This window comes from Mirounga angustirostris, unplaced genomic scaffold (assembly GCF_029215605.1).
Source record: "Mirounga angustirostris isolate CCGP_5_RB_7025 unplaced genomic scaffold, mMirAng1.0.hap1 SCAF_15, whole genome shotgun sequence".
Lineage (NCBI taxonomy): Eukaryota > Metazoa > Chordata > Mammalia > Carnivora > Phocidae > Mirounga > Mirounga angustirostris.
In genome coordinates, this window is record NW_026991723.1 from 34,281,652 (window position 1) to 34,307,260 (window position 25,609).

The 25,609-nt window shown below is 36.5% G+C and overlaps 1 protein-coding gene across 2 annotated transcripts in view; it reads right to left on the bottom strand.

Annotated features, from left to right (window-relative positions):
• The window catches only part of PTPRD (protein tyrosine phosphatase receptor type D), a 2,419,801-nt gene that overhangs the window by 182,135 nt on the left and 2,212,057 nt on the right, over positions 1 to 25,609 (bottom strand). For both annotated transcript variants that reach the window (XM_064580091.1, XM_064580092.1), the window contains 4 exons: positions 25,304 to 25,573; positions 21,936 to 22,517; positions 11,722 to 11,855; positions 2,363 to 2,507 (listed from right to left, as the gene is read on the bottom strand). In XM_064580091.1, coding sequence (XP_064436161.1) covers positions 2,363 to 2,507; positions 11,722 to 11,855; positions 21,936 to 22,517; positions 25,304 to 25,573 — 1,131 coding nt within the window. The remainder of the gene's footprint in view (positions 1 to 2,362; positions 2,508 to 11,721; positions 11,856 to 21,935; positions 22,518 to 25,303; positions 25,574 to 25,609) is intronic.

Genomic DNA, 25,609 nt, shown 5'->3' on the forward strand with positions numbered 1-25,609 from the left:
CAATTATTTTCCATCAAATTACCCAAACGTATCATTTGAGAAAATTAAAAAAGCAATAAGAGCAATGCAACCATTGTCATAAATTATTTTTAAAGTTAATAATTTGTAATTCCTAAAGGACAAATAAGAGGGATAAGATATACATATATATATATTTATTTATTTATTTTAAGGCAATTGATGTGGTAGATTGAGTAACTCATTTCTAATTTCGTGTTGTGAATATGTAGCTTGGGTATTTCCTTAGATCTTGTGGGTCTTAATATCATGTACTGTCAGGTATATCCAATTGTTTACAGGATTATCAGTCTTTTTTAATTTACATGTCTTGGGTTCTTCATGACTGTCAATCAAAATGAAAGCTCCCTATACCGACGAAAGGAAATTCTCATATGACAATCTTGAAAATTTGGAGTAAGATTTGCAAAATCACGAAAATATCTATCATCTTTATGGATTCTGATTACATGTTCTTATGTTTCAAGTTATAAAACCATTTCATATGCATTATCATTATTCATAATAAATTGAGTTGTTCATGTAACAGTAAGGACTCATTTGTAATTCTTTTTAAAAAGCTGATTTGGTTTTTACTACATTGCTACCTTCAGACCTATTCTGTGAGAATATATTCAACATCTCTTGAACCTTTTACTTTAATAAAATAAAAAGTAGATAAGCTTTTGATGTGGTTATAAAATGTCCATTCTGTCTCTATGCATGTAAATAGGTAGGTATGTATGCATGCATGCAAAAAAGTCAATTTTGTAAACCATGCAAAACAGAATATTGAAACATGTCACATTTCTTTTAATTAAATGTCTGAGTTTAAGAGTTATCTTCTACAATATTACTTACTAGTCTGCCTGGAATTCAAAGCCCAATACAAAATTGCATTAATTTACATGCTTCATTGTTTAAAAGAAAGGGAATTTTACGGAAATAGACCATAATCACTAATGGATTAAGTAATAGGATCCTAATACTTTTTGTACCAACAGGCATGTTTTGAGAAAGAGAAAGAAAATAACTTTTATTTTCAAAAAACCCTGAAAGATTTTAAATTTCTACGGAATATAGACTTGCTTATATGAAAGAAAATTCATTTTTTAGAAAATATAAATTTCATGTTTGCTGCTAGGTCTAATATTTAGGTCAGCAGAGCATCCTCTTTACAAAATTCAATGTATTGAGATTACACATATCTACTGCATATATAACTATTAAAAATCACATATAAAATATAAAGTATCAAAAAAATACTTAGGGAAATAACTCCATAAAACTGTTCAATTCAAGGTCAATGGTTGTTTAATAGACTAATTATAGAAACTTACTAGTAAAGAGGAAACCATAGTATTATTATAAGTCACCAAACTTTCCATCAAAAATAAACTTCCATATAATACTTTACACAAAGCAATCTTCCCTGGACACAATGAACCCCCATTGTGATAAACACAACTATGCTCTAGGGCAACAGTTCCAAAAAGAAATTGAACCTGAGGAAACAAAATACAATTTAGGATTGCAAATGTACTTGTGATTATTCCATTGTTCCTGAATTTGCCCAAATACAGATTTTCTACGAATGTTCCAAATTTCCACGTGTACTACTTGCGGAGTTAATAACAAAGTAGTCACAAGAGCTGAGCTTTTCTCTGAGTAGAAATAAATACATGAAATAAAAACCTGTTTGTTAGCAAAGTTAAAACCTGTGTGCTCAGGAGGCGCCTGGGTGGCTCAGTTGGCTAAGCGTCCGACTCTTGATTTTAGCTCAGGTCATGATCTCAGGTTCGTGAGATCCAGCCACACATCCAGCTCTGCGTGGCTGTACAGCTTGCTAAGACTCTTTCTCTCCATTTGTCCCTCTCCCACCCCCCGCTAAAATAAATAAATAAATAAATAAATAAATAAATAAATAAATAAATAAAATGAACTTTAAAGAAAAACCACCTGTGTGCTTAAAAAGCTTACAAGTTTGGTTTTTGTTAACCTCTTTAGTTTGTTAAGCCCTCTTGTGATTATTTGGCAGTGTTCTCAACCAGAATATTGCTGTACAGCCTTATAAATCATTACACAGGGCCTGGTGGAACTTTAATTCATTTTCCAGAGGGAAGTCTTCTAACTCCTCCGACTTCTTTCAGTTTAGGAAGGGAGAGAATGGGATCTGCTATTTGGACCAAGTTGGAAACCAACATAGGTCATGGTTGTAATCCCCAAAGTTGGATGCTTACTAGCATAGAAACTACTGACTGTCTAACTTATTAATTAGCCAATTTGTTTGTTGGCCGGGGGGTGGGGAAGGCTGCAACACCCCCTAATGAAAAAGGGCAGAAAGTAAGCAAAGAGAGACACCTACTTGACTGCATGGTTCTGGCTGATATTTCAGCCGTGGAAGCACCCAGGCCTTGAGGAGAGCGTGCGGCCAGACGGAAGTAGTACAAACTGTTGGGTTTCAGCCCTTGCAGTCTATAAGATGTCCCGGGCTCAATGGTAATCCGTTGCTGTGGATAAGTATCAAAAGAACTAGGTCATTTTCATTAAGATTCATGCAAATATTTTTAGCACACTGCCTGCAACCTCAGATGTCTGTCATTGGTGTTATAAAGTCACCAAAATATCACAAACAGAATCAACAGTGAGTATCTAGGACTCTACCAGGGGAACTATACAAGGAAAATATCAGTGTTTAAAGGCAAATTTCTATAACAAAGAAGGCAACCAGAACAATGGAAGCCAGAGATCTTTCTAATGACAATGTAGTGACCAAATGCATCAAGTAAGAGGGAGGTTGAGAGGCCACCACCCATAAGCATGTGTACGTTAAGGTGCATGTGTTGCTGAGACAAAACCCACCAACAGACACTAACACCTGCCCCTGATAGTGGAGTCTGGTCAATGTGTGCCAATTTCAAGTGAAGAGATTGTCTAGTTCATCTCCCATGACCTTCTGCAATTTAAATTGGGGCAAAGAAGATATGGCCAGAAGTAGCAACAGAAACCGGTGTACAATTTCTAAGACATTGCTACAAGAGATCTGAAATTGCAAAGTTATGATGGGATAAAAATCAGATGTTTGTTAGCTGGAAAATTTATATGAAACCCTATCATCCCTCTAGACTGATTTAAAATCATTTTAAAACTTTCTTTCTTTGTGACTACAGAACACACAGCTAGAGAAAAAAGTCACAAACTTTTCTGCAAATTTTAACATCATAAAGGGCTTTTGAAATAAGGTTTCTTTAACTGAATGTTGTAACTCTTACTTTTAATGCTTAAAATTTGACTTGCATTTTAGCAAAAATAGAGCTATGGGTAATCAATCTCAGATTGAACATTAGCCTGTAGTAAGCCTTAAAATACACACTATTATGTAATCTAGTAATGGCATAAATAATCTTAAGGCTTTTCAACGAATAGGGTTTGCTGTTCACACAAACAGAAATCATTCAAGGGGAATTCAAATATAAAACTAGAGAAAACATCCCTAGGGTATTCTGGCTCGCAAATACAAAAGCTTTTAGAAATTTTAGATTTCCCAAATGCTACGTAAAAACGGAATCCCCAAAGAAACAATTGTAAAACAGAGTAGGTGCACCAACATTCAAGCACCTACATCTACAGCATTCTCAAAGGAGTACCACTCTCCTGCACTGTTTTAATTTTATCTGTTTTTCAGTTGGGTAGTGGCAAAGATTTAAAATAAATTAATGTTGAATTATGTCTTAATAAAAACATCAATAGTGGTAACATGAGTACTTTAAGTTATAGCAGCATTTCAATTATATACTTTTTGAGTGCTTAATTCATATTGGCTTTGTTAGCTAACTCTAAAAGCATTGCATTTAAAACCTGGGCTTTGGAGATTCTGCTCAATTCAAACAGCTGTAATAAGACAGAAGTTTATAGGAACATATTAATTTATTACAGTATTCAGAATGATATAACGTAAGTTAACTGATATTTCATTTAGTATGTGAGTGTATTAAAAAAAAAAAGGTATTTCTGTAAGAAGTTAGGGGCTACCTAGCTTTGTAAAGATCTTTTTAAGATAAAGAATACTAAGAGGTACGATAGAATGACTTGTGTGGAATGAGTTTTCACTTGTAGCTTCAACAACATTTTGTCCTAACGTTCTAGCCTGGATGTCACAGTAACAAAAGAAATATATTCATTACTATCATATATTCCCATCCTGAAATTGTTAGATGTATCTTAATACCGATTTCTATAGTTTATACAAAGTACACCACCCAAGAGGCAGTATATACCCTATTGGTTAAAAAGATAGATTCTGGAAGATGGTGGAGGAGTAGGAGACCTGGATTTCGTCTCCTCCCAGGAATTGAGCTGGATAGGGATCAAACCATTCTGAACACCTACAAACTCAATAGGAGATCGAAGAAAAGAATAGCAACAACTCTCTCATCAGAAAAGCGACCTCTGGGCGCCTGGGTGGCTCAGTTGGTTAAGCGACTGCCTTCGGCTCAGGTCATGATCCTGGAGTCTCGGGATCGAGTCCCGCATGGGACTCCCTGCTCAGCAGGGAGTCTGCATCTCCCTCTGATCCTCCCCCCTCTCATGCTCTCTCTCTCTGTCTCATTCTCTCTCTCAAATAAATAAATAAAATCTTTAAAAAAAAAAAAGGAAAAAAAAAAGAAAAGCGACCACTTTCTGGAAGGTAAGACGTGAATCCAAGGTGATATTTGGGAGGATAGACAGCGGGGGAGGAGCTTCCGTCGGCCGCTTCTGGCAAGTGATAGAACCATGGAGCACAAAATCGGAACTTTTAAAAGTCTGCTCCGCTGAGGGACGTCACTCTGGTGGCTAAGCGGGGGGTGAAACCCTCCGGGACAGTGTGGTCTCAGGACCCTCGGGGTCACAGAAAGACCGGGGCTGCCTGATTGTGGCAGAGCTCCAGGTAATGGAGCAGGGAAGCTGGCTGCAGAGGTGGAGCCCAGGCGCGGGCTCTCAGATCGGGGTTGCCATAAACTGTGATCCCCGGCACAGTGGGCAACTGCTGCTCCAGCAGGGACCCAACAAGCGGCAGATCCGGGGAGACTCATCTTCCTCCCCCCGGAGGAGCTGCGCGGGAGTGCACCGCAGGGATCTGCTGGGTTGGAGACTCCACCCGGGGTCGGATGCCAGAGATAGAAACGCGCGGTCACAGGCCGGGTGAGCACGGAGTGTGGCCGGAGACCGGGGAGACGGGAGTGACTGACACTAAATTCCTAGCTTTCAATAGTTACCCCTGAATGTAAATGGGGGGCTCACTGAGGAGCGGGGCCCAGAGTTCTCGGCTCCTCCAGGGCAGAGATTGGGAGGCCACCATATTCACTCTCCGCCTCCAAAGCTGTACGGAAAGCTTGCAGGGAACAAAAGCTCTGGAGAGCAAACCCAAGCAGATTACTTAACCGGGAGGGGGCAAGGGCGGGGCAATTCCGCCTCCAGCAAACACATATGGAAACCTCGACAACAGGCCCCTCCCCGGAAGATCAGCAAAAAGAACAAGAGGTAGTACCGACTGCCAGGGAACTACTCAATATGGACATTAGTACAATGTCAGAGCTAGGGTTCAGAATCATCACTTTAAAGATACTAGCTGGGCTTGAAAAAAGAAGGGAAGTTATTAGAGAAACCCTTTCTGGAGAAGTAAAAGAACTAAAATCTAACCAAGTAGAAATCAAAAAGGCTATTAATGAGTGCAATAAAAAATGGGGGCACTAACTGCTAGGATAAATGAGGCAGAAGAGAGAATCAGTAATATAGAAGAACAAATGATGGAAAATAAAGAAGCTGAGAAAAAGAGAGATAAACAACTAGTGGATCACGAGGGCAGAATTCGAGAGATAAGCAATACCATCAGACGAAATAACATTAGAATAATTGGGATCCCAGAAGAAGAAGAAAGAGAGAGAGGGGCAGAAGATATAATGGAGCAAATTATAGCAGAGAACTTCCCTAATGTGGGGAAGGAAACAGGCATGAAAATCCAGGAAGCACAGAGAACCCCTCTCAAAATCAATAAAAATAGGTCAACACCCCGACATCTAATAGTAAAGCTTACGAGTCTCATAGGCAAAGAGAAAATCCTGAAAGAAGCTCGGGAGAAGAGATATGTAACCTACAATGGTAGAAACATTAGATTAGCAACAGACCTATCCACAGAGACCTGGCAGGCCAGAAAGGACTGGCAGGATATATTCAAAGCACTAAATGAGAAAAATATGCAGCCAAGAATACTATATCCAGCTAGGCTGTCATTGAAAATTGAAGGAGAGATAAAAAGCTTCCAGGACAAACAAAAACTAAAGGAATTTGCAAACACAAAACCAGCCCTACAGGAAATCTTGAAAGGGGTTCTCTAAGCAAAGAGAGACCCTAAAAGCAACATAGACCTGAAAGGAACACAGACAATATACGGTAACAGTCACCTTACAGGCAATACAATGGCACTAAATTCCTATCTTTCAATAGTTACCCTGAATGTAAATGGGCTCAATGCCCCAACCAAAAGACACAGGCTATCGGATTGGATTAAAAAACAAGACCCATCGATATGCTGTCTGCAAGAGACTCATTTTAGACCCAAAGACACCCCCAGATTGAAAGTGAGGGGGTGGAAAACCATTTACCATGCTAATGGACACCAAAAGAAAGCTGGGGTGGCAATCCTTATATCACACAAATTAGATTTTAAACCAAAGACTGTAATAAGAGATGAGGAAGGACACTATATCATACTTAAAGGGTCTATCCAACAAGAAGATCTAACAATTGTAAATATCTATGCCCCTAACATGGGAGCAGCCAATTATATAAGCCAATTAATAACAAAAGCAAAGAAACACATTGACAACAATACAATAATAGTGGGGGACTTTAACACCCCCCTCACTGAAATGGACAGATTGTCTAAGCAAAAGATCAACAAGGAAATAAAGACTTTAAATGACACACTGGACCGAATGGACTTCACAGATATATTCAGAACATTCCATCCCAAAGCAATGGAATACACATTGTTATCTAGTGCCCATGGAACATTCTCCAGAACAGATCACATCCTAGGTCATAAATCAGGTCTCAACCAGTACCAAAAGATTGGGATCATTCCCTGCCTATTGTCAGACCACAATGCTTTGAAACTAGAACTCATTCACAAGAGGAAATTCGGAAAGAACTCAAATACATGGAGGCTAAAGAGCATCCTACTGAAGAATGAATGGGTCAACCAGGAAATTAAAGAAGAATTAAAATAATACATGGAAACCAATGAAAATGAAAACACAACTATTCAAAATCTTTAGGATGCAGCAAAGGCAGTTCTCAGAGGAAAGTATATAGCAATACAAGCCTTTCTCAAGAAACAAGAAAGGTCTCAAGTACACGACCTAACCCTCCACCTAAAGGAGCTGGAGAAAGAATAGCAAATAAAGCCTAAACCCAGCAGGAGAAGAGAAATCATAAAGATCAGAGCAGAAATCAATGAAATAGAAACTAAAAGAACAGTAGAACAGATCAATGAAACTAGGAGCTGGTTCTTTGAAAGAATTAACAAGATTGATAAACCCCTGGCCAGACTTATCAAAAAGAAAAGAGAAATAACCCAAATCAACAAAATCATGAATGAAAGAGGAGAGATCACAACCAACACCAAAGAAATACAAACAATTATAAGAACATATTATGAGCAACTCTATGCCAGCAAATTCGATAACCTGGAAGAAATGGATGCATTCCTAGAGATGTAACAGCTACCAAAACTGAACCAGGGAGAAATAGAAAACCTGAACAGACCTATAACCACTAAGGAAATTGAAGCAGTCATCAAAAATCTCCCAAAAAACAAAAGCCCAGGGCCAGATGGCTTCCCAGGGGAATTCTACCAAACATTTCAAGAAGAATTAATACCTATTCTTCTGAAACTGTTCCAAAAAATAGAAATGGAAGGAAAACTTCCAAATCATTTCATAAGGCCAGCATTACCTTGATCCCAAAACCAGACAAAGACCCCATCAAAAAGGAGAATTACAGACCAATATCCCTGATGAACATGGATGCAAAAATTCTCACCAAAATACTAGCCAATAGGATCCAACAGTACATTAAAAGGATTATTCACCACGACCAAGTGGGATTTATCCCTGGGCTGCAAGGTTGGTTCAACATCTGCAAATCAATCAACGTGATACAATACATTAACAAAAGAAAGAACAAGAATCATATGATCCTCTCAATAGATGCAGAAAAAGCTTTTGACAAAGTACAGCATCCTTTCTTGATCAAAACTCTTCAGAGTATAGGCATAGAGGGTACATACCTCAATATCATAAAAGCCATCTATGAAAAACCTACAGCGAATATCATTCTCAATGGGGAAAAACTGAGAGCTTTCCCCCTAAGGTCAGGAACGCGGCAGGGATGTCCACTACCACCACTGCTATTCATCATAGTATTGGAAGTTCTAGCCACAGCAATCAGACAACAAAAAGAAATCAAAGGCATCCAAATTGGCAAAGAAGAAGTCAAACTCTCACTCTTTGCAGATGATATGATACTTTATGTGGAAAACCCCAAAGACTCCACCCCAAAACTGCTAGAACTCATACAGGAATTCAGTCAAGTGGCAGGATATAAAATCAATGCACAGAAGTCAGTGGCATTCCTATACACCAACAACAAGACAGAAGAAAGAGAAATTAAGCAGTCGATCCCATTTACAATTGCACCCAAAACCATAAGATACCTAGGAATAAATCTAACCAAAGAGACAAAGGATCTGTACTCAGAAAACTATAAAATACTCATGAAAGAAATGGAGGAAAACACAAAGAAATGGGAAAACGTTCCATGCTCATGGATTGGAAGAACAAATATTGTGAAGATGTCAATGCTACCTAGAGCAATCTACATATTCAATGCAATCCCCATTAAAATACCATCCACTTTTTTCAAAGAAATGGAACAAATAATCCTAAAATTTGTATGGAACCAGAAAAGACCCCGCATAGCCAGAGGAATGTTGAAAAAGAAAAGCAAAGCCGGCGGCATCACAATTCCAGACCTCCAGCTCTATTACAAAGCTGTCATCATCAAGACAGCATGGTACTGGCACAAAAACAGACACATAGATCAATGGAACAGAATAGAGAGCCCAGAAATGGACCCTCAACTCTATGGTCAACTCATCTTTGACAAAGCAGGAAAGAATGTCCAATGGAACAAAGACAGTCTCTTCAACAAATGCTGTTGGGAAAATTGGATAGCCACATGCAGAAGAATGAAACTGGACCATTTCCTTACACCACACACAGAAATAGACTCCAAATGGTTGAAAGACCTCAATGTGAGACAGGAGTCCATCAAAATCCTAAAGGAGAACACAGGCAGCAACCTCTTTGACCTCAGCCACAGCACTTTCTTCCTAGAAACATCGCCAAAGGCAAGGGAAGCAAGGGCAAAAATGAACTATTGGGACTTCATCAAGATAAAAAGCTTTTGCAAAGCAAAGGAAACAGTCAACAAAACCAAAAGACAACCGACAGAATGGGAGAAGGTATTTGCAAATGACATATCAGATAAAGGGCTAGTATCCAAAATCTATAAAGAACTCATCAAACTCAACACCCAAAGAACAAATAAGCCAATCAAGAAATGGGCAGAAGACATGAACAGACATTTTTCCAAAGAAGACATCCAAATGGCCAACAGACACATGAAAAAGTGCTCAATATCGCTCGGCATCAGGGAAATCCAAATCAAAACCTCAATGAGATACCACCTCACACCAGTCAGAATGGCTAAAATTACAAGTCAGGAAACGACAGATGTTGGCGGGGATGCAGAGAAAGGGGAACCCTCCTACAGTGTTGGTGGGAATGCAAGCTGGTGCAGCCACTCTGGAAAACAGTATGGAGGTTCCTCAAAAAGTTGAAAATAGAGCTACCCTATGACTCAGCAATTGCACTACTGGGTATTTACCCCAAAGATACAAAAGTAGGGATCTGAAAGGGTACGTGCACCCTGATGTTTATAGCAGCAATGTCCACAATAGCCAAACTGTGGAAAGAGCCAAGATGTCCATCGACAGATGAATGGATAAAGAAGAGGTGTATATATATATACAATGGAATATTATGCAGCCATCAAAAGGAATGAGATCTTGCCATTTGCAACGACGTGGATGGAACTGGAAGGTATTATGTTGAGCGAAATAAGTCAAACAAAGAAAGACATGTATCATATGATCTCACTGATATGAGGAATTCTTAATCGCAGGAAACAAACTGACAGTTGCTGGAGTGGGGGGTGGGGCGGGAGGGATGGGGTGACTGGGTTATAGACACTGGGGAGGTTATGTGCTCTGGTAAGCGCTGTGAATTGTGCAAGACTGTTGAATCTCAGATCTGTACCTCTGAAACAAATAATGCAATATATGTTAAGAAAAAAAAAAAAAAGAAGAAGAAGAAGAGTAAGATAGCAGGAGGGGAAGAATGAAGCGGGGGAAATCGGAGGGTAGATGAACCATGAGAGACGATGGACTCTGAAAAACAAACTGAGGGTTCTAGAGGGGAGGGGGGGTGGGAGGATGGGTTAGCCTAGTGGTGGGTATTGAGGAGGGCACATTCTGCATGGAGCACTGGGTGTTATTGCACAAACAATGAATCATGGAACACTACATCTAAAACTAATGATGTAATGTATGGGGATTAACATAAGAATAAAAAATAAATAAATAAATAAATAAATAAATGAAATAAAAAGATAGATTCTGGAACCTGAGATTTGGGGGAATCTGTTTTACCTTTTCTGTGCCTTCATTTTTTATGTCTGAAACGGATTAAAAGTAAGAACTTATTTTTCTCTTAGGACCCTATTTTTAAATATTAAAATACTAAGTAATATTAAAACTAAACTCTTTGCACAAAGATTAAAAAAAAAAAAAAGGATAGATTCTGGAACCTGACTGCCTAGATTTTCAAATCCCAGTTCTGCCATTCAGTAGTGTGAGATTTGGGGGAATCTGTTTTACCTTTTCTGTGTCTTCACTTTTTATGTGTGAAATCGATTAAAAGTAAGAACTTACTCATGACACCACTGTAAGAACTGAATGACTCAATATATGTGAAATCCTTACTATACCTCTTAATATATGCATTAGTTATATTGATTTTGTTTCTCTTTTCAGTAACTATCAACAATTGCCAGACTTCTTCATTTTATAATTATTTTATTTGCATAGTATACTCAAACTTTATATATACTCCCATTCATATCAAATAACTCTTGGCATACAAATAAACATTTGCTACAGGGCCTCGCTCTCTGAAACCAGTTTGGAAAAATTCATCCATCCAAAGCCTTGGAAGTCATTTAACTTAAGTACTATATGGCTTAATTACCATAGTGCAGAAGAGAAATAAAGGAAGTCCCTAAGTCTCATGGGGTATATTCTTTTAGATACTTTCAGAAGAAGCTTGGAAGCCTGGAAAGAGGGACAACAGTTGTTTTGTTGTTGGTGTTTGCTTCATTCCACCCCCAAAGGCTTGAAATCAATATTCTGTTTTTTTGGTCAAGTTCCTTTTTTGATGAATAAATCTTTTCCACCAAAGTGCTCTATAGATATTTGACCTTTTGGCAGAACCTGGGCGAATACACAAAAGTAGAGTAGTGCCCCAGGATAGTGAATGATCAGAAGGTGAGAGGCAGTCTTACCTCCTCGCCATGCTCCCCATCTTTGTAGACCAGTTCATAGTTGGCAATGGTGTCTGAACGTGGAGGTGTCCAAGACAGCAAAATACTTGTTTCAGACTCAGGTTCTGCTTTGAAGTTTAGTGGTTGCCCTGGTACTAAAAACAGGAAGGCAAAGGACTGAGTTCATCATCACCATGAGTTTTCGAAACCCTTCCACTAGTGCATTTGTTTAAACCTCTCAAAATGTGTCCACATGTGCAGCTTAATGGAGAGCTAGGTCCTTAATATTGTTTATAGTCCATTTTTCCTCCTTCAAGGTACAAGAATATTTTTAACACTGCACTTGTTCTTGATCAGTTTAAAATCTATACAAGATGGAGAATTATCAAACACAGAATAGAACATAAATCTGATAATAAATCTGATCTCATGAATAATAAGCTTATTTCATAATATTGTTGTACATAATAAGTGAGATGATTTATATAATACACTTGGAATCAATATTGTCTAAATCATAACAAGTGCTATATACATAAAAACCATTGTTATTTTACAACCGAGAACTTGTTCTCTAGCACTGCATTTAACTTTCAAAATTATTTCCGGTTAGGTTTATAAAATCCCACCTTCACTTCATTAACAAAACCTACTGGTAAACCAGAATCATGTAGTATTTTTCTTACCAACCCACATTTTGAAAAAGAGGTTAAAAAAAAAAAAAACTATCCCTTATAAATAATTACTTCTAATCCCTAATTGACTTTCTTTTTTAAAAGATTTTATTTATTTGTCAGAGAGCGAGAGACAAAGAGAGAGCACAAGCAGGGGGAGTGGCAGGCAGAGGGAGAAGCAGGCTCCCTGCTGAGCAAGGAGCCTGAAGCAGGACTGGGTCACAGGACCCTGGGATCACGACCTGAGCTGAAGGCAGACGCTTAACTGACTGAACCACCCAGGCATACTCCTAATTGAACCACCCAGGCATACTCCTAATTGACTTTAAGTGACTTAATATACTAGGCCTAATGTAAACTTAATATTGTCCCTAGTGAGATGGAGCTAAGTTACTACACAAATCAAAAAGTTTAGAGAATATGTTTATTATCAGACATACAGTAATTTAGCAGATGTCATGTATAATTCTCATATTAGTCATTATAACCCATGCAGTAGACAATTTGAAAGAGCTATGCATCAGATGTATTAAAAAATGGGACATATATCCAGTTTAAAACACTTTACTCAAATGCTGTATTAGAATAGGGATTACTAACCCCAACCTCCTGGTTAACATCAAATCCCATTAGGTCCTCTATCCCTTACGCACAAGGGTAATGCCGTTCAGGGCATCACTGGCCCAGCTAACCTTACTTCGTCCTTGGCCAGTGTCTGTCCTGATTGGTTGGTGCCCAGGCCATGCTGGCCATTCACTACTTGGATCATTACCCCTGATATTGTGGCACGTCTTAAAGTGCTATAACTGACCATATGTCCATATTCTCACAAGTAAATTCTGTGTGTATTTAATAAAAAACAGTAATAATAATACTTTATACTAGAGGGAAAAAGAACATGTGAAGTGTTTTTGGTGAATGGGCATAAGCACTGAAAAACTTAGGAAAAATAATATACTTTGTAACTGATGTATGACTTCAATTTCTTAAATAATACTTGAAGCATCGTTTTCCTTAGTAAGATCTTTGGAAATATAAAATGTTTTATTTTCTTTTTCTTTTATAGTCATCTCTTTGTAATATGACTAAAATAGTCTTTTGTTTAAAAAGAAATCAATATCTTGGGCGCCTGGGTGGCTCAGTCGGTTAAGCGACTGCCTTCGGCTCAGGTCATGATCCTGGAGTCCCGGGATCGAGTCCCACATCGGGCTCCCTGCTCGGTGGGGAGTCTGTTTCTCCCTCTGACCCTCCTCCCTCTCCTGCTCTCTGTCTCTCATTCTCTCTCAAATAAATAAATAAAATCTTTAAAAAAAAATAAATAAATAAAAAATAAAAAGAAATCAAAGTCTAAACAGATCTACCAGAATGGTTTCCAGTATTCCTATTTTATTCCTCTGGTGCATTAACCTGTGTATGTGTGTGTGTGTGTGTGTGTGTGTATGTATGTACCTCATGTGTAAGCATACAATCTCATGTTTGGCCTGATGCATAAGGCAGCCAATAGTCAATGCTTCTTATTTTTAATTGCATTCATCATCTTTTCTCCTTTTTTATCACAGGCCTTGAGATACTCATTAATTTGATGGCTCTGTGAACATACTTTCTAAACAAGGTATCTTTTTTTTTTTCTTTTCTTTTTTTTCTGTAAGTACTCACCCAGTGAGAGACCTAACACAATCAACCAGATTGAGAAATTGAGACAAAAGAAGATCAAAGATCAAGAGCAAGGGTTGGGGGGGGCGGACGAAGAGGGAAAAATAAACAGGAAAATAGCAAAGCAAATAGAGAACACATTAGTTCTAAACAGGAAATACCAAAAGCCTGGCAGGAGCAACAATGGAAGCCAAGAACAATCAGACAGATGGGGAAGTTATGATTGGATTTTAATATTCAGATGATTAAAGGGATTCTCAGCCTAAAAATACACACACATATGCATATGTGTGTGGTCACTTCTTTCTCTCTACTTTTGTTTCCTTTTTTCTTTCTCCCAACTTCCACAAATCTGAGAAAGAAGAAAGCCTTATGATAACTCCTGAATTAGACCAAACTGGAACACAGTATTGTCAAGAATTAAAAACATGGACAGAACTGAAGGGCTACTCTCAGGATTATAACTGCCTGTTATGTATTTCCTCCCTGCCTAATGCTAATAATAAATTGACATTGATTGAAAACATTTTGGGAATCTAATTAACTTTTTCTTATTTAAACTGTTTACTTTTTTTGCTTTTAATTTGTCTTGAACAAATTCCCAGTGGGTCTCAATGTTTCATCCTTATTTAGTGACACAAACTTCATCTGACCCTCCAATTCTATTAAGACACCTCTCCCTCTAAATAATGAATTAAACAGGCTCAAAGCTTCAGAGGGTGTACTGTTCATTTTATTCTTGGACAAAATAAATAGTGGTCAGATGACTTCAAATAATATATACAAGGTTCTCCTCCTCGGCTTCTATCTTGCCCTTCTTTTGAAGTGGTCTGGGGGGTAATTTAATTTACTAGATGTTAAACTTGTGATGAACTACAAATGTCCAGGGCACCTGTGTGGCTCAGTCAGTTAAGAGTCTGCCCTCGGCTCAGGTCATGATCCCAGGGTCCTGAGATCCAGTCCCACATCAGGCTCCCCGGCTCAGCGGGGAGCCTGCTTTTCCTTCTGCTCCTCCCCTCTGTGCTCTCTCGCTCTCTCTCTCAAATAAATAAATAAAATCTTAAAAAAAAAAAAAGAAATACAAATGTCCAGAGGTATCAGGCAGATCACTTAGAGACCGGGTGGGGTCTGGGGCCAATGGGAGATTGCCCGGCCCACCTGAAGGAGTTGGTAGTATTCAGCACCAGGAGATTGCAACTTTGTGGAACGTTGGTCCAAACTTGCCTAACTTCTGATTTTTCAACAGAAGTTGATAGTGAATCTTCTAGGTGAAATCTTTCCATTTTTAACCATTGGAAATTAATTGAATTAATTTAAATTAATTGAAAAACACGATAGGGGGCAAATTATGTCTACAGGCGAAATCCAGCAAATGGACCAGTGCTTTAAAAGACCTTTTTATTATATCAGGCTCTATGTTCATAAACACCTTAAGGTGCCACTACTTAGATCTCCCTGGGAATTGAAGATCCACTTAGAGATGCTTCCTCAGAGTCATTTAGCCATAGTTGAAACAACCACAATAAGACTGAGAGTCAAAGTAAAAGAAAAAAGCTGTGAAATTAATGGATTTATTTTTACATTCTTCAAACACAGTAGTCCTAATGGTCGTAATATATGTATATGAAGACGCACTTTAGGGGGTTCCAAATGGTCTTATTTCTCTGTACTATTTGGAAACACAGGGAGTACTTCATGTTCTGTTAGACTTGTGTGTCAATTATGGTGGCTTCGGATTCTATTAACATTTATGTTTGTGTTATCTACCCCCTCCTTCCCTTCTCTCTCTCTCTTCAAATGTTCTCAGTCTTTACACCTCAACCTTACTGGCAATCTTTTATCTTCACTTCTTGTTTGTCTGTGTCTATTTATTCTTTTATTTAAGAGCTTTTCTGTGTTACAGTATTTCCCTCATCAATTAACTGAACATAAATTTTATAGGAAACTCTGAGATTCTGGAAACTCATGGGAAAAATTTAAAAAGCCCATCCAGAAACTTCAGTACAATCATTCTTCATTAGCAAGAGAGATGTGATATTATTGACCATAAACCAAATTTAGAATTTAGATGTGGGCAGAGGAAATGGAGGTAGAACTTATAATTTTTCCTTAAAACTATATTTAAGAAATGTTTGTATTCTGTAAAGTGGTGTCAGCATTATACTTTTCTTCTTGATTATTTAATGTCCACAAGGAAATACAAATATTAGCTATCAATTCTCTAAAATAAGATTATAAACCCATTGATGGATGTAAAGTATTTGAGTAGTACTACTATTATACTCCATATAAATACCTGAAGGCAACTCAAAGATAAGGAATGGAGAATGAATGAGAGATGAAGGGAATATCTGTATGTCATCTGAAATGCTGATAATATTAGAAGATATCAATACTTAAGTAAAATTAAGCAAATATCTCTAAAGAGATAGGGGTTAACATGTAGTAAATGGCTAGCCAACAATTTCGCTTAGCCATATTATAAATACGAAATATATTCAGAGAAAATAGGAAACCTATTATTGAGAAAATACTTAGTTCTTTAATAAGGTACACTTTTGAAAATATATCTAGCATTTTAATAAATGATAACAATAATAAAAGCAACACCAGAATTATAGAGGAAGTAAAACAAAACAAAATTCAAAACAAGGAGTCTGATTTGTAAGTATCATTGATATAGTATAAAATATATCATTGATAAAATAAGTATTTAATACACAAGCACCTGCACACATCTTACTCTCGATTGTCATTAAACATCAGTGTGAAAAGTTAAATTTTATTACAGTTGTATTTACATCCAGAGCTTCTTTACTCAAATTCCTTTTAGCTCCTTTGCTAAAACTATTTTAAGAATGCATTTAAATTGTACTCATAACTTGGGAAATGGGAAATCAGTCTTTTTCTAGTTTGCTTATTTAGGCCTGTTGACATATACTAATGAAATGCTTTAGCAAGTTCTGGAAACCTAAACTGTCATGTCTCTAAATGTCATAGTTTTTTGTTGGTTGTTGTTTTTACTTTTAATTTTTTTTAAATAACAATTCTGCAACGCCCAGAATTTGGAGTAGAATTAGCTTCTTCAAAAAGTTTAAAGTTGGCACTCAGTATTTATTTAGTAGATAGACATAATTCTTTTCCTTCCAAAGACCTATACTACTAATGTATACACATAGAAATCAAGAATCTTTTCCCAAGAATCTGTTAAATGCACAGAAAAATTAGAAGTCAGATATGTTTTCTAAAGAAAGAAAAAAAAAAACAGACATTAGGATTTAACAGATTTAGAATGGCTCCAATTAGCATGAACATCAGGCAACATTTTAGGGCATTAGGTTTTAGATGTAATTCACTACATTCTTTATCACAGTTTTATTGGTACTTCTTTTATACAATATAGTTACCGTATATTCTTATTATCATTATCTATACAAGAAAACTATATAAAAAGACATCCTTTTAAAATGTGTATTCTAATAGTAGAGATCTTTTTCTAGCACAATATAAATTCTTCCCTTGACAATGGCATATATACTGCATTCTCCACATTTTTAAGGTAAACTAGTGGCAACTGACTGTAATGCCAAGATTTAAAGTTATGGAAAAATTGGAAGATTAACCTGTGTTTCTAGAACATAATTATTTTAACCAAAATATTTTCATATCGAAGACCATTTAAAATCACTTAATATTATCAACTGTATGAACAGTCATGATTAAGGGGAAATATTATTGACTATAAATAGATCATATATCGATTTTCTGTATTATTCAGAAACACATAAATTGCTATCAATCCTCCATTTACATCTATATGTTAACAATAATCTTAGATGAGATCAAAAGTTACAACTTCCCTTTTAAAGTCAATTTTTTACTACATACTGTTTCTTCAGAGTCCAGTTTTAAACAAAAACAGGACTATTAGTGCCAGCAAATTAAAGATAAAAAATGAAATGAACAGCTTTCAGATATAGAAGACATAGAAATTTATATCTTTGTATATATGAAATTAAATTATACTTGAGAAATATATACATCTTAGTAAATTTTCATAGGTTTGGGAAAGATAAAATTGCAGTGAAAATAATTATATCCTCAAATTTTCTATAGCCTCTCTAAAAGAATATTTCATACTGATGTTTTTCCCTAGCTATGATTCTAAGAAATAGTCAGCAAGAAAAAAAAGGAGCAGCTCAGCATTAATTATATTAGAACTAACATCATTGTATTTGGCAGGTGTCCACTAACATCAAATGACCTTTGCTAATTAAGCCTAGGGAATAGATCAAATCATTGTGCTATTTTGGAAGGTTTTCTTAGCCTATTGATCTTGGCAGGCACAAGTCATTATGTCATTATATATCTTCTCAATCAATGGATATTAAAAGTACAACTATTATACAAGGTTCTTGGAAATAATGTAAAAATATCACAGATTGGGAACAACTCTTCTAATGCATCTGTGACCCATTCATCCAGATTTTTCTAAGTTCAGAGTCCCTGGATCACATTAACTCAATTGTCCCTGTTGTAGCACTGCCTTAACTGAGTTATGGCTTATGTCATATTATGTCCTTTGGTGATACAGAAAACCAAAATATGGTCTATTTAAACACCAGTTCTATATCTTTCAATAAACTGTGACCAAGAGCATTATTGTCTGTCTTCTCTGTTCTGAATATAAAGATTCTCATTATTCCCAAGGATTCTTACATTTTGGTTGGATTTAGTTCCATGAAGTATTTGGTGTCTAAGATACCTAAATCTTCCTGGTATCAGACAAAAAAAAAGTTATAAAACATTATGGATTCTTATGTTTAAATATGTGGTTTGAAAACTTAACACCAAATTTAGCGATCAAGTATAATAACCTGTGAAAAGAGGTATACCTTTCACTACTTTCAGATAAGCTTTTTTTTTTTTTTTTACATCTAAATGGTTTAATGTACTTTTGTACTAGGATAATATAATAGCTACCTCAAGTATTTCAAAGGTAAATTACATATAATTCTTAAATAAAGATATGAATAAATGAATGACTGTTTACTGCTTCTATTTATTGAGCACCTGGTGGGCACAAAAATCTAGCAGGCTCTGAAACTATCACAAAAGCAAGTTATTAATTTGAAAATAATGATGCTTTAAAGTAGCTGGGGTACCTGGATTTAAATTCTGCTTTCCCACTTACCAACCTTATGCCCGAAAAATAAGTTCCTGAATCTTCTTCAATCCTCAATTTACTCATTGGAAAATGGGGTAATTCCACATCTACCTAACTGGGTAGTAATATTAATACATGCAAAGTTCACAGCAGAGTACCCAGCATATGTAGCTGTTTTTAATATGATGATGATTATATATTACTTATTAAATTATAAAATGTTTTTATCTATTACCTAATCTATAGTGCTGTTATGGGTTGAAGTGTAACCCACAAAATTTCATATATTGAATTCCTAACCCTTAGAATGTGACCTTATTTGGAAATAAGATTTTTGCAGATGTAATTATTTAAGATGAGGTCACTTGGTTGGGCCCTTATCCATTATGACTGGAATCCTTATGAAAAGGGGGAATTTGGACAGAAGGCCACACACACAGGGAGAACATGTTGTGACAATGAAGGCAGAGATCAGGGTGATGTCTCTCCAAAGCAAGAACAGCCAAGATTACTAGCAAAACAACAGAAGCTAGGAGAGAGGGCTGGAAGATGCCCTGAGAAAGAACCAATTCCATGCACCTTGATCTCAGATTTTTAGCCACCAGAATGGAGAGACAGTAAATTCCTGTTCAAGCCACCCAGTCTGTGGTATTTTGTTACAGCAGCCATAGAAACCAAATACCACCTCTAAATTCTATAAGGTGGCTATTATTTTTGATAATGAGAAAACTGAAGTTCAGAGAAATGAAGTAACTTGTCCAAGGTTATAGAGCTAAAAATGGTAGACCAGGATTCAAACTCTGGTTATATTACTCCAAAACTAGGGATTTTTAAAATATACCACTGAGGGGCACCTGGGTGGCTCAGTCAGTTAAGCATCTGACTAGTGATTTCAGCTCAGGTCCTGATCTCATGTGTGGTATGATTGAGCCCTGCGTCTGGGCTCCATGCTCAGCAGGGAGTCTGTTTGAGTTTCTCTCCCTCTGCCCCTCCCCACCTCTCTCTCTCCCTCTCTCTTCTCTCTCTCTCAAATAAATAAATCTTTAAAAAATATATCACCATTGAAAAATCAGAAAAACTGGAGCACAGGTATATGCTCTTCATATATATTTTCTGTTATCTTTAAATAGAGAGCTGCTGAAATAGTGTAATAAAAAATAATCTCATAACAATTGACCAGTTTTAGTCAAGAAAAAGAACAAGATACACAGATTTCTACATTTTCCAATATGAGATATATAGAAAAATTAATCTACAGTGTTTTTCTGTATATTAATATAACAAGTACAGAAGAACTGCAAAAGCCAAGTAGGGAAAATATATGAATGTTTTTTAGTATAATTATGATGAGGTATATTTTTTATAGCTATATTTCATATTATTAGAGAAAATAATAAATCCATGAGCAAACAGCAAGAACACAACAACAGTATAAAAAATAAAATTCAGGCAGGCTGTAAATATGTTCTGAGATCTCTAGTAGCCAGGGAAAATAGGTAAACACCCTCAGTGACATGATTCATAAGACATGAAACATGAAAACAAGTCAGGGTTAAACATAGGTTTATCTAGTTCTGACACCTCAGAAAATTCATTCCCAAGATTACCAATGAGTTACACCTACAGATTATAACTACTCTGTCCAATAATATGTTTCTTAATAATATGGTTTTTATGTAGATTCTCAGAACAAACCAATAGCATACTGCCAAAACACTGAGATTAAAGCAAGTTATGAGGTGTCAACACCTCATAGGAGTCAAATTAATAGTTCTCAGATGTTCAAGAATAAACTTTAGAAGAAAGTTGCTATGTCATATTCTCAACCTAAGGCAAAATTGATCCCTTTGAATCAAAGACCAGAGAGGTCTTATATACACTTATGAAAATAAAACCACTTGAAAGGCCTAGTGTTTCTCCATAAAATAGTGTGATGTCCGCCCGAATGCCCAGTAAAATGAGTCAATGAGGCCCCAAAGTTTGATCTAGGATCTTGATAACTGTCTTTCTCCACCCACGAAGCCATACAAAGAAAAAAAAGTCAAAAATCCATTAGGAGAGTATTTTTAGTGGGTAGCTGCTTAGAAAATAGAAGACATTTAAATGTGTAAGGCCCCCTGACAAATGGTTTTATTTTTAACTTTATCTTGAACCAATCTTTCTTTCTTTTTTTTTAAAGATTTTATTTATTTATTTTGAGAGAGAGAGAATGAGAGAGAACACATGAGAGGGGATAGGGTCAGAGGGCAAAGCAGACTCCCTGCCGAGCAGGGAGCCCTATGCGGGACTCGATCCAGGGACTCCAGGATCATGACCTGAGCCGAAGGTAGTCGCTTAACCGACTGAGCCACCCAGGCGCCCAACCACCCAATCTTTCATAAGTTAAATAATTTTGTAAGAGTATTCTATCAGAGTCACTAGTATAAAGCAGGATAGTTCTCAAAATGCTGCATGGAGGATGCACTCATCCATCTCATTCAGAAAAATCTTCAAGTCATTTGGGTACAAATTTTTTAAAAAGATGCTAAATGCATCCCTCTACTTAAAAGTATTACTTAGTCTTTCAGGTATCCATGCCTGTTCTGCTCCAGATGTCTTATCTTAACCTCTCATTTAGAAACTCTAAGTTTCAAAAATTAAAATTCATACTTATCTTTGTCCTTTCTTTGTTTTCACCATTCACACCTCTTAGCACCTACTCCTTTCCTCCTTCCCTACTCTCCATCCAGAACCAGACTTACCTCCTGTCTGAGTGATGACTTGTATGTCACTTGAAAGAGGACCATCTCCAATTGAGGTAAAAGCCAAAACTTTGACAGAATATGTTTTCTGGGGCACTAAGTTGCCAATAGTAGTGATTTGGCTGTCAGCTACATTATGCTTCATCCAGTTGTTGACGTGTTGAGTGGGATCCATTGTATAATAAACTCTGTATCCTTGGATCTGTCCATTTGGTTCTTCAGGTTCCTTCCACTGTACCAAAATGGTGGTTGAACTTAACATCCGCGCCTGTACATCCCGTGGGGCACTGGATGGTGCTTGTTCTGAGGTTTGCGTTAGCACAGGCTCGCTGGGAGGTCCCCGCCCAATGTTATTGACAGCAACAACCCTGAATTCATAATCCGAGTAGGGACTTAGTCCAGCGACACTGTAGCGTGTCGTTGCCACCCCATCAATTTCTTTGTAAGGTTCCTCAGAATTTTTAGGTTTATGTTGAATGATGTAGTAAGAGACAGGCTCAGGATTCCCAGAGTCCCACGTCAATGTGATGCTTGTGGCTGTGCTCTCGGTCACTACAGGAGTTCCTGGAGGTTTGGGTAAGGCTTAGGAGGAGAAAAAAAGGACAGTGAATACCCATCAGCTCTAAGATATTACAAAGATCCATAAGCTCTACTACTGGAATAACAGAATTATGTTATCTACTGAAGATTTGATTAGATTAAATTATAACAAAAGATTGTTTTCTAAGTGGGTAGGATGTATAGTAAGATGCATAGGGGACAAATCTCCTTTTACTAAAAGCACATTAGAGCACTGTAATTTGAGGCTTGTATTCAAATCCACCAGTTATTAGCTATGTGATCCTGGATGCATTGCATAACCTCTTTTTGCTTTAGTTTTCACATGTGGAAAATGGGAAGAGCTATCACTGGATTGTATTGTACAGCTGGGTAACTGTATTTCATGAGTTTGCTGTGAAGATTAATGAACTATTCCAGTAATGCTCTCAGAATGTATCCAGCACCCTCAAAAAACATTAATTGCAATTATTACTATTATTATAACCAAGAGTTTGGCCAATTAGCCTCTTGCTTCAAGAAATACATGATATAACTAAATACCAACATTGAAAAGAACACAATTTGTAATATATTCAAATGGCATTAAATCACTATGGAAGAATAATATCCATATTGTTTTCCAGTTATAAGACATAGATAATATTACTATAATTTAAAAAAATTATCTAGGGGTGCCTGAGTGGCTCAGATGGTTAAGCATCTGCCTTTGGCTCAGTTCATGATCCTCAGGTCCTGGGATGGAGTCTGGCTCCCAGCTCAGAGAGGAGCCTGCTTCTCCCTCTCCCTCTCCCTCTTCTCTTCCCCCCACTCATGCTCTCTGTCTGTCTGTCTGTCTCTGTCTCAAATGAATAAATAAAATCCTAAAAAAAACAAAATAATCTAACCAAGAATTTTAAGGTAAGAAAGAATAGTAAATTTCAAATTGATTAATTTCAAATTCATGTTTTTAGTTAATATTATTATATTCAAAATGTTGATATTCAAAAATGTTGAACTAAATTAAAGCATATTCACAAATAACTTTTTAAAGCAGTTTACTATCATAATATGCAGTCTATATTCAATATCAGTAATACCTGAAATTATAGCTACCACCTAACTTTTGAGAGAAAACCCAGAATGTAACACTCATATGATCAGCCCTTTTGTATTTTTTTTTCCTTGTCAACATAAAGGCAGAAAAGTATAATACTCTCTAGAATGGCAGCTTTTCAAGAGTTGCAAACTTGTACTTGATTACATGTGTATCTCCAATACCTAGAATACCGCCTAGCAGTGTTAACTGAATGAACACCCAACTGAATGAATGAGTTGGGACACATCCTCACTCTCTTCCACTTGCTCTTTTTGTTTTGATTTACTTTTTTGCCTACAGGATTCACCCTTATATTTATTTATTTTTGAGGTGGAGAGGGTAGGGAATGGCAAGAACCTGGAAAACAAAGATAAGAAGTTGAACAAGATATTAGTTAATGTGACTCCTGATTTTGAATTCTTGAAGGTCTTCAGTAAACCTTCAAATATTTGAAACTGAACTAGTTATTATAAGAAAGGTGATTCAATATTTGCATATTACTCTAAGAACTATAGAATGATAATATTTAGCCAAGGGATTTTACTGAAAATAATAATAAAAAGACATTTGAACAAATGTTCAAATATACTGGACTGACATTTTTCAAAAAGTAGATGATCCAAATTTTCCCTAGATGTGTTTCTGAATTATTAAGGTAAGTAAAAATATTGCTAATTAAAGGTGTGCTTACTGAAACTTAACAGACGTTAGCTTTGCTGTCACATTTATTGCACAGTATAGGTTTTGTGCCTATACGTATGGATAAGTCTAAGTATGCTGAATACAGTTACGGATATTCAATACAACGTTACTATTTTAAATGACTAAAATGTTGACAATGGCATGTACTTTTGTTCTCATGTCACATTATTGCTTTTTAATTGCATATATTTGATATATATGCTTGGTAGGGGATATGACACCAATTACAACATGTGTGTTACATTTTTTAGGATCATACTTCCTGGAAAGCAAAGATAATTTGTGTTCATTTTTGCAGTAGTTCCAGACATTTGCAAGAACTTAAAGTCATCCTCAGTCTGACTGTTTTTACAAAAGCATTCAAGAATTCTATAAACACTTATAAAAACAATTGGTACCCCACACACTTACTTTTGTTTTCTTTGTTTTAAAAATATTCGTGAAATTTGTAACTTCGGTTACATTTAGTGCACTTAAATAAAATAATATTTTTTGAGCACTTCATGTATTGAAGATAAGAGTTAAAGTTAAAATAGAATATAATGCCACTTATAGTTTGATTTTTAATGATAAGACCCATCAAAATTTTAAAACATCTATTATTAGATCATGCTGATTTAATTCTCTCTTTTTCTTTTGTCTTCATGGATTTGAGCATTTATTAATACTTACTTGTATTTTTCTATCATGCACTCTCACCAGAGTTCTGGGTTAATATGAAACCTGTTTGCATCAGTTCTATCATAATGGTTGACAGTGTCTAACGTTTTTCAATCTGCCTGGTTACTGCTCCGGCCCAGCGGATTGTTAAATATATTGATGATTATCATTACTTAGGCTATCAGTCCTTTTAAGAATCTCCCTACCTAGATACGTGTATTTTAAACGATACCATAGATACGATTAGACTTTGAAAACTGAACTCAGATGAATTGATTCATTTTAGAATTCCAAGGGTAGACTTTGTAGGGACATTAGTCAGGAGACTTGAATGTACCCAGACCCTCAAAGCAAAAACCATTAAGCGTACCTTTGACAGTGATCTGTGCTATTGCTTCAATGACACCCAGTGTTGACATAGCCACACAGGTGTAATTTGCTGACTGTCTCACATCATTCAGTTCTAGTACATTTCTTCCTATTGGCATATCATCTTCCGGTGTCAGATCTTCTGCCCCCAACATCCACTTCACATAAGGCATTGGTGACCCCACGGCCACACAGGTGATATTAACACTTCCACCTGGCATGATTTCATGATTAGTAGGTGGGATAGAGAATCTTGGTGGGACACGGCGAACTGGAACAAAACACAAGGGAAAATGATAAAATAAAA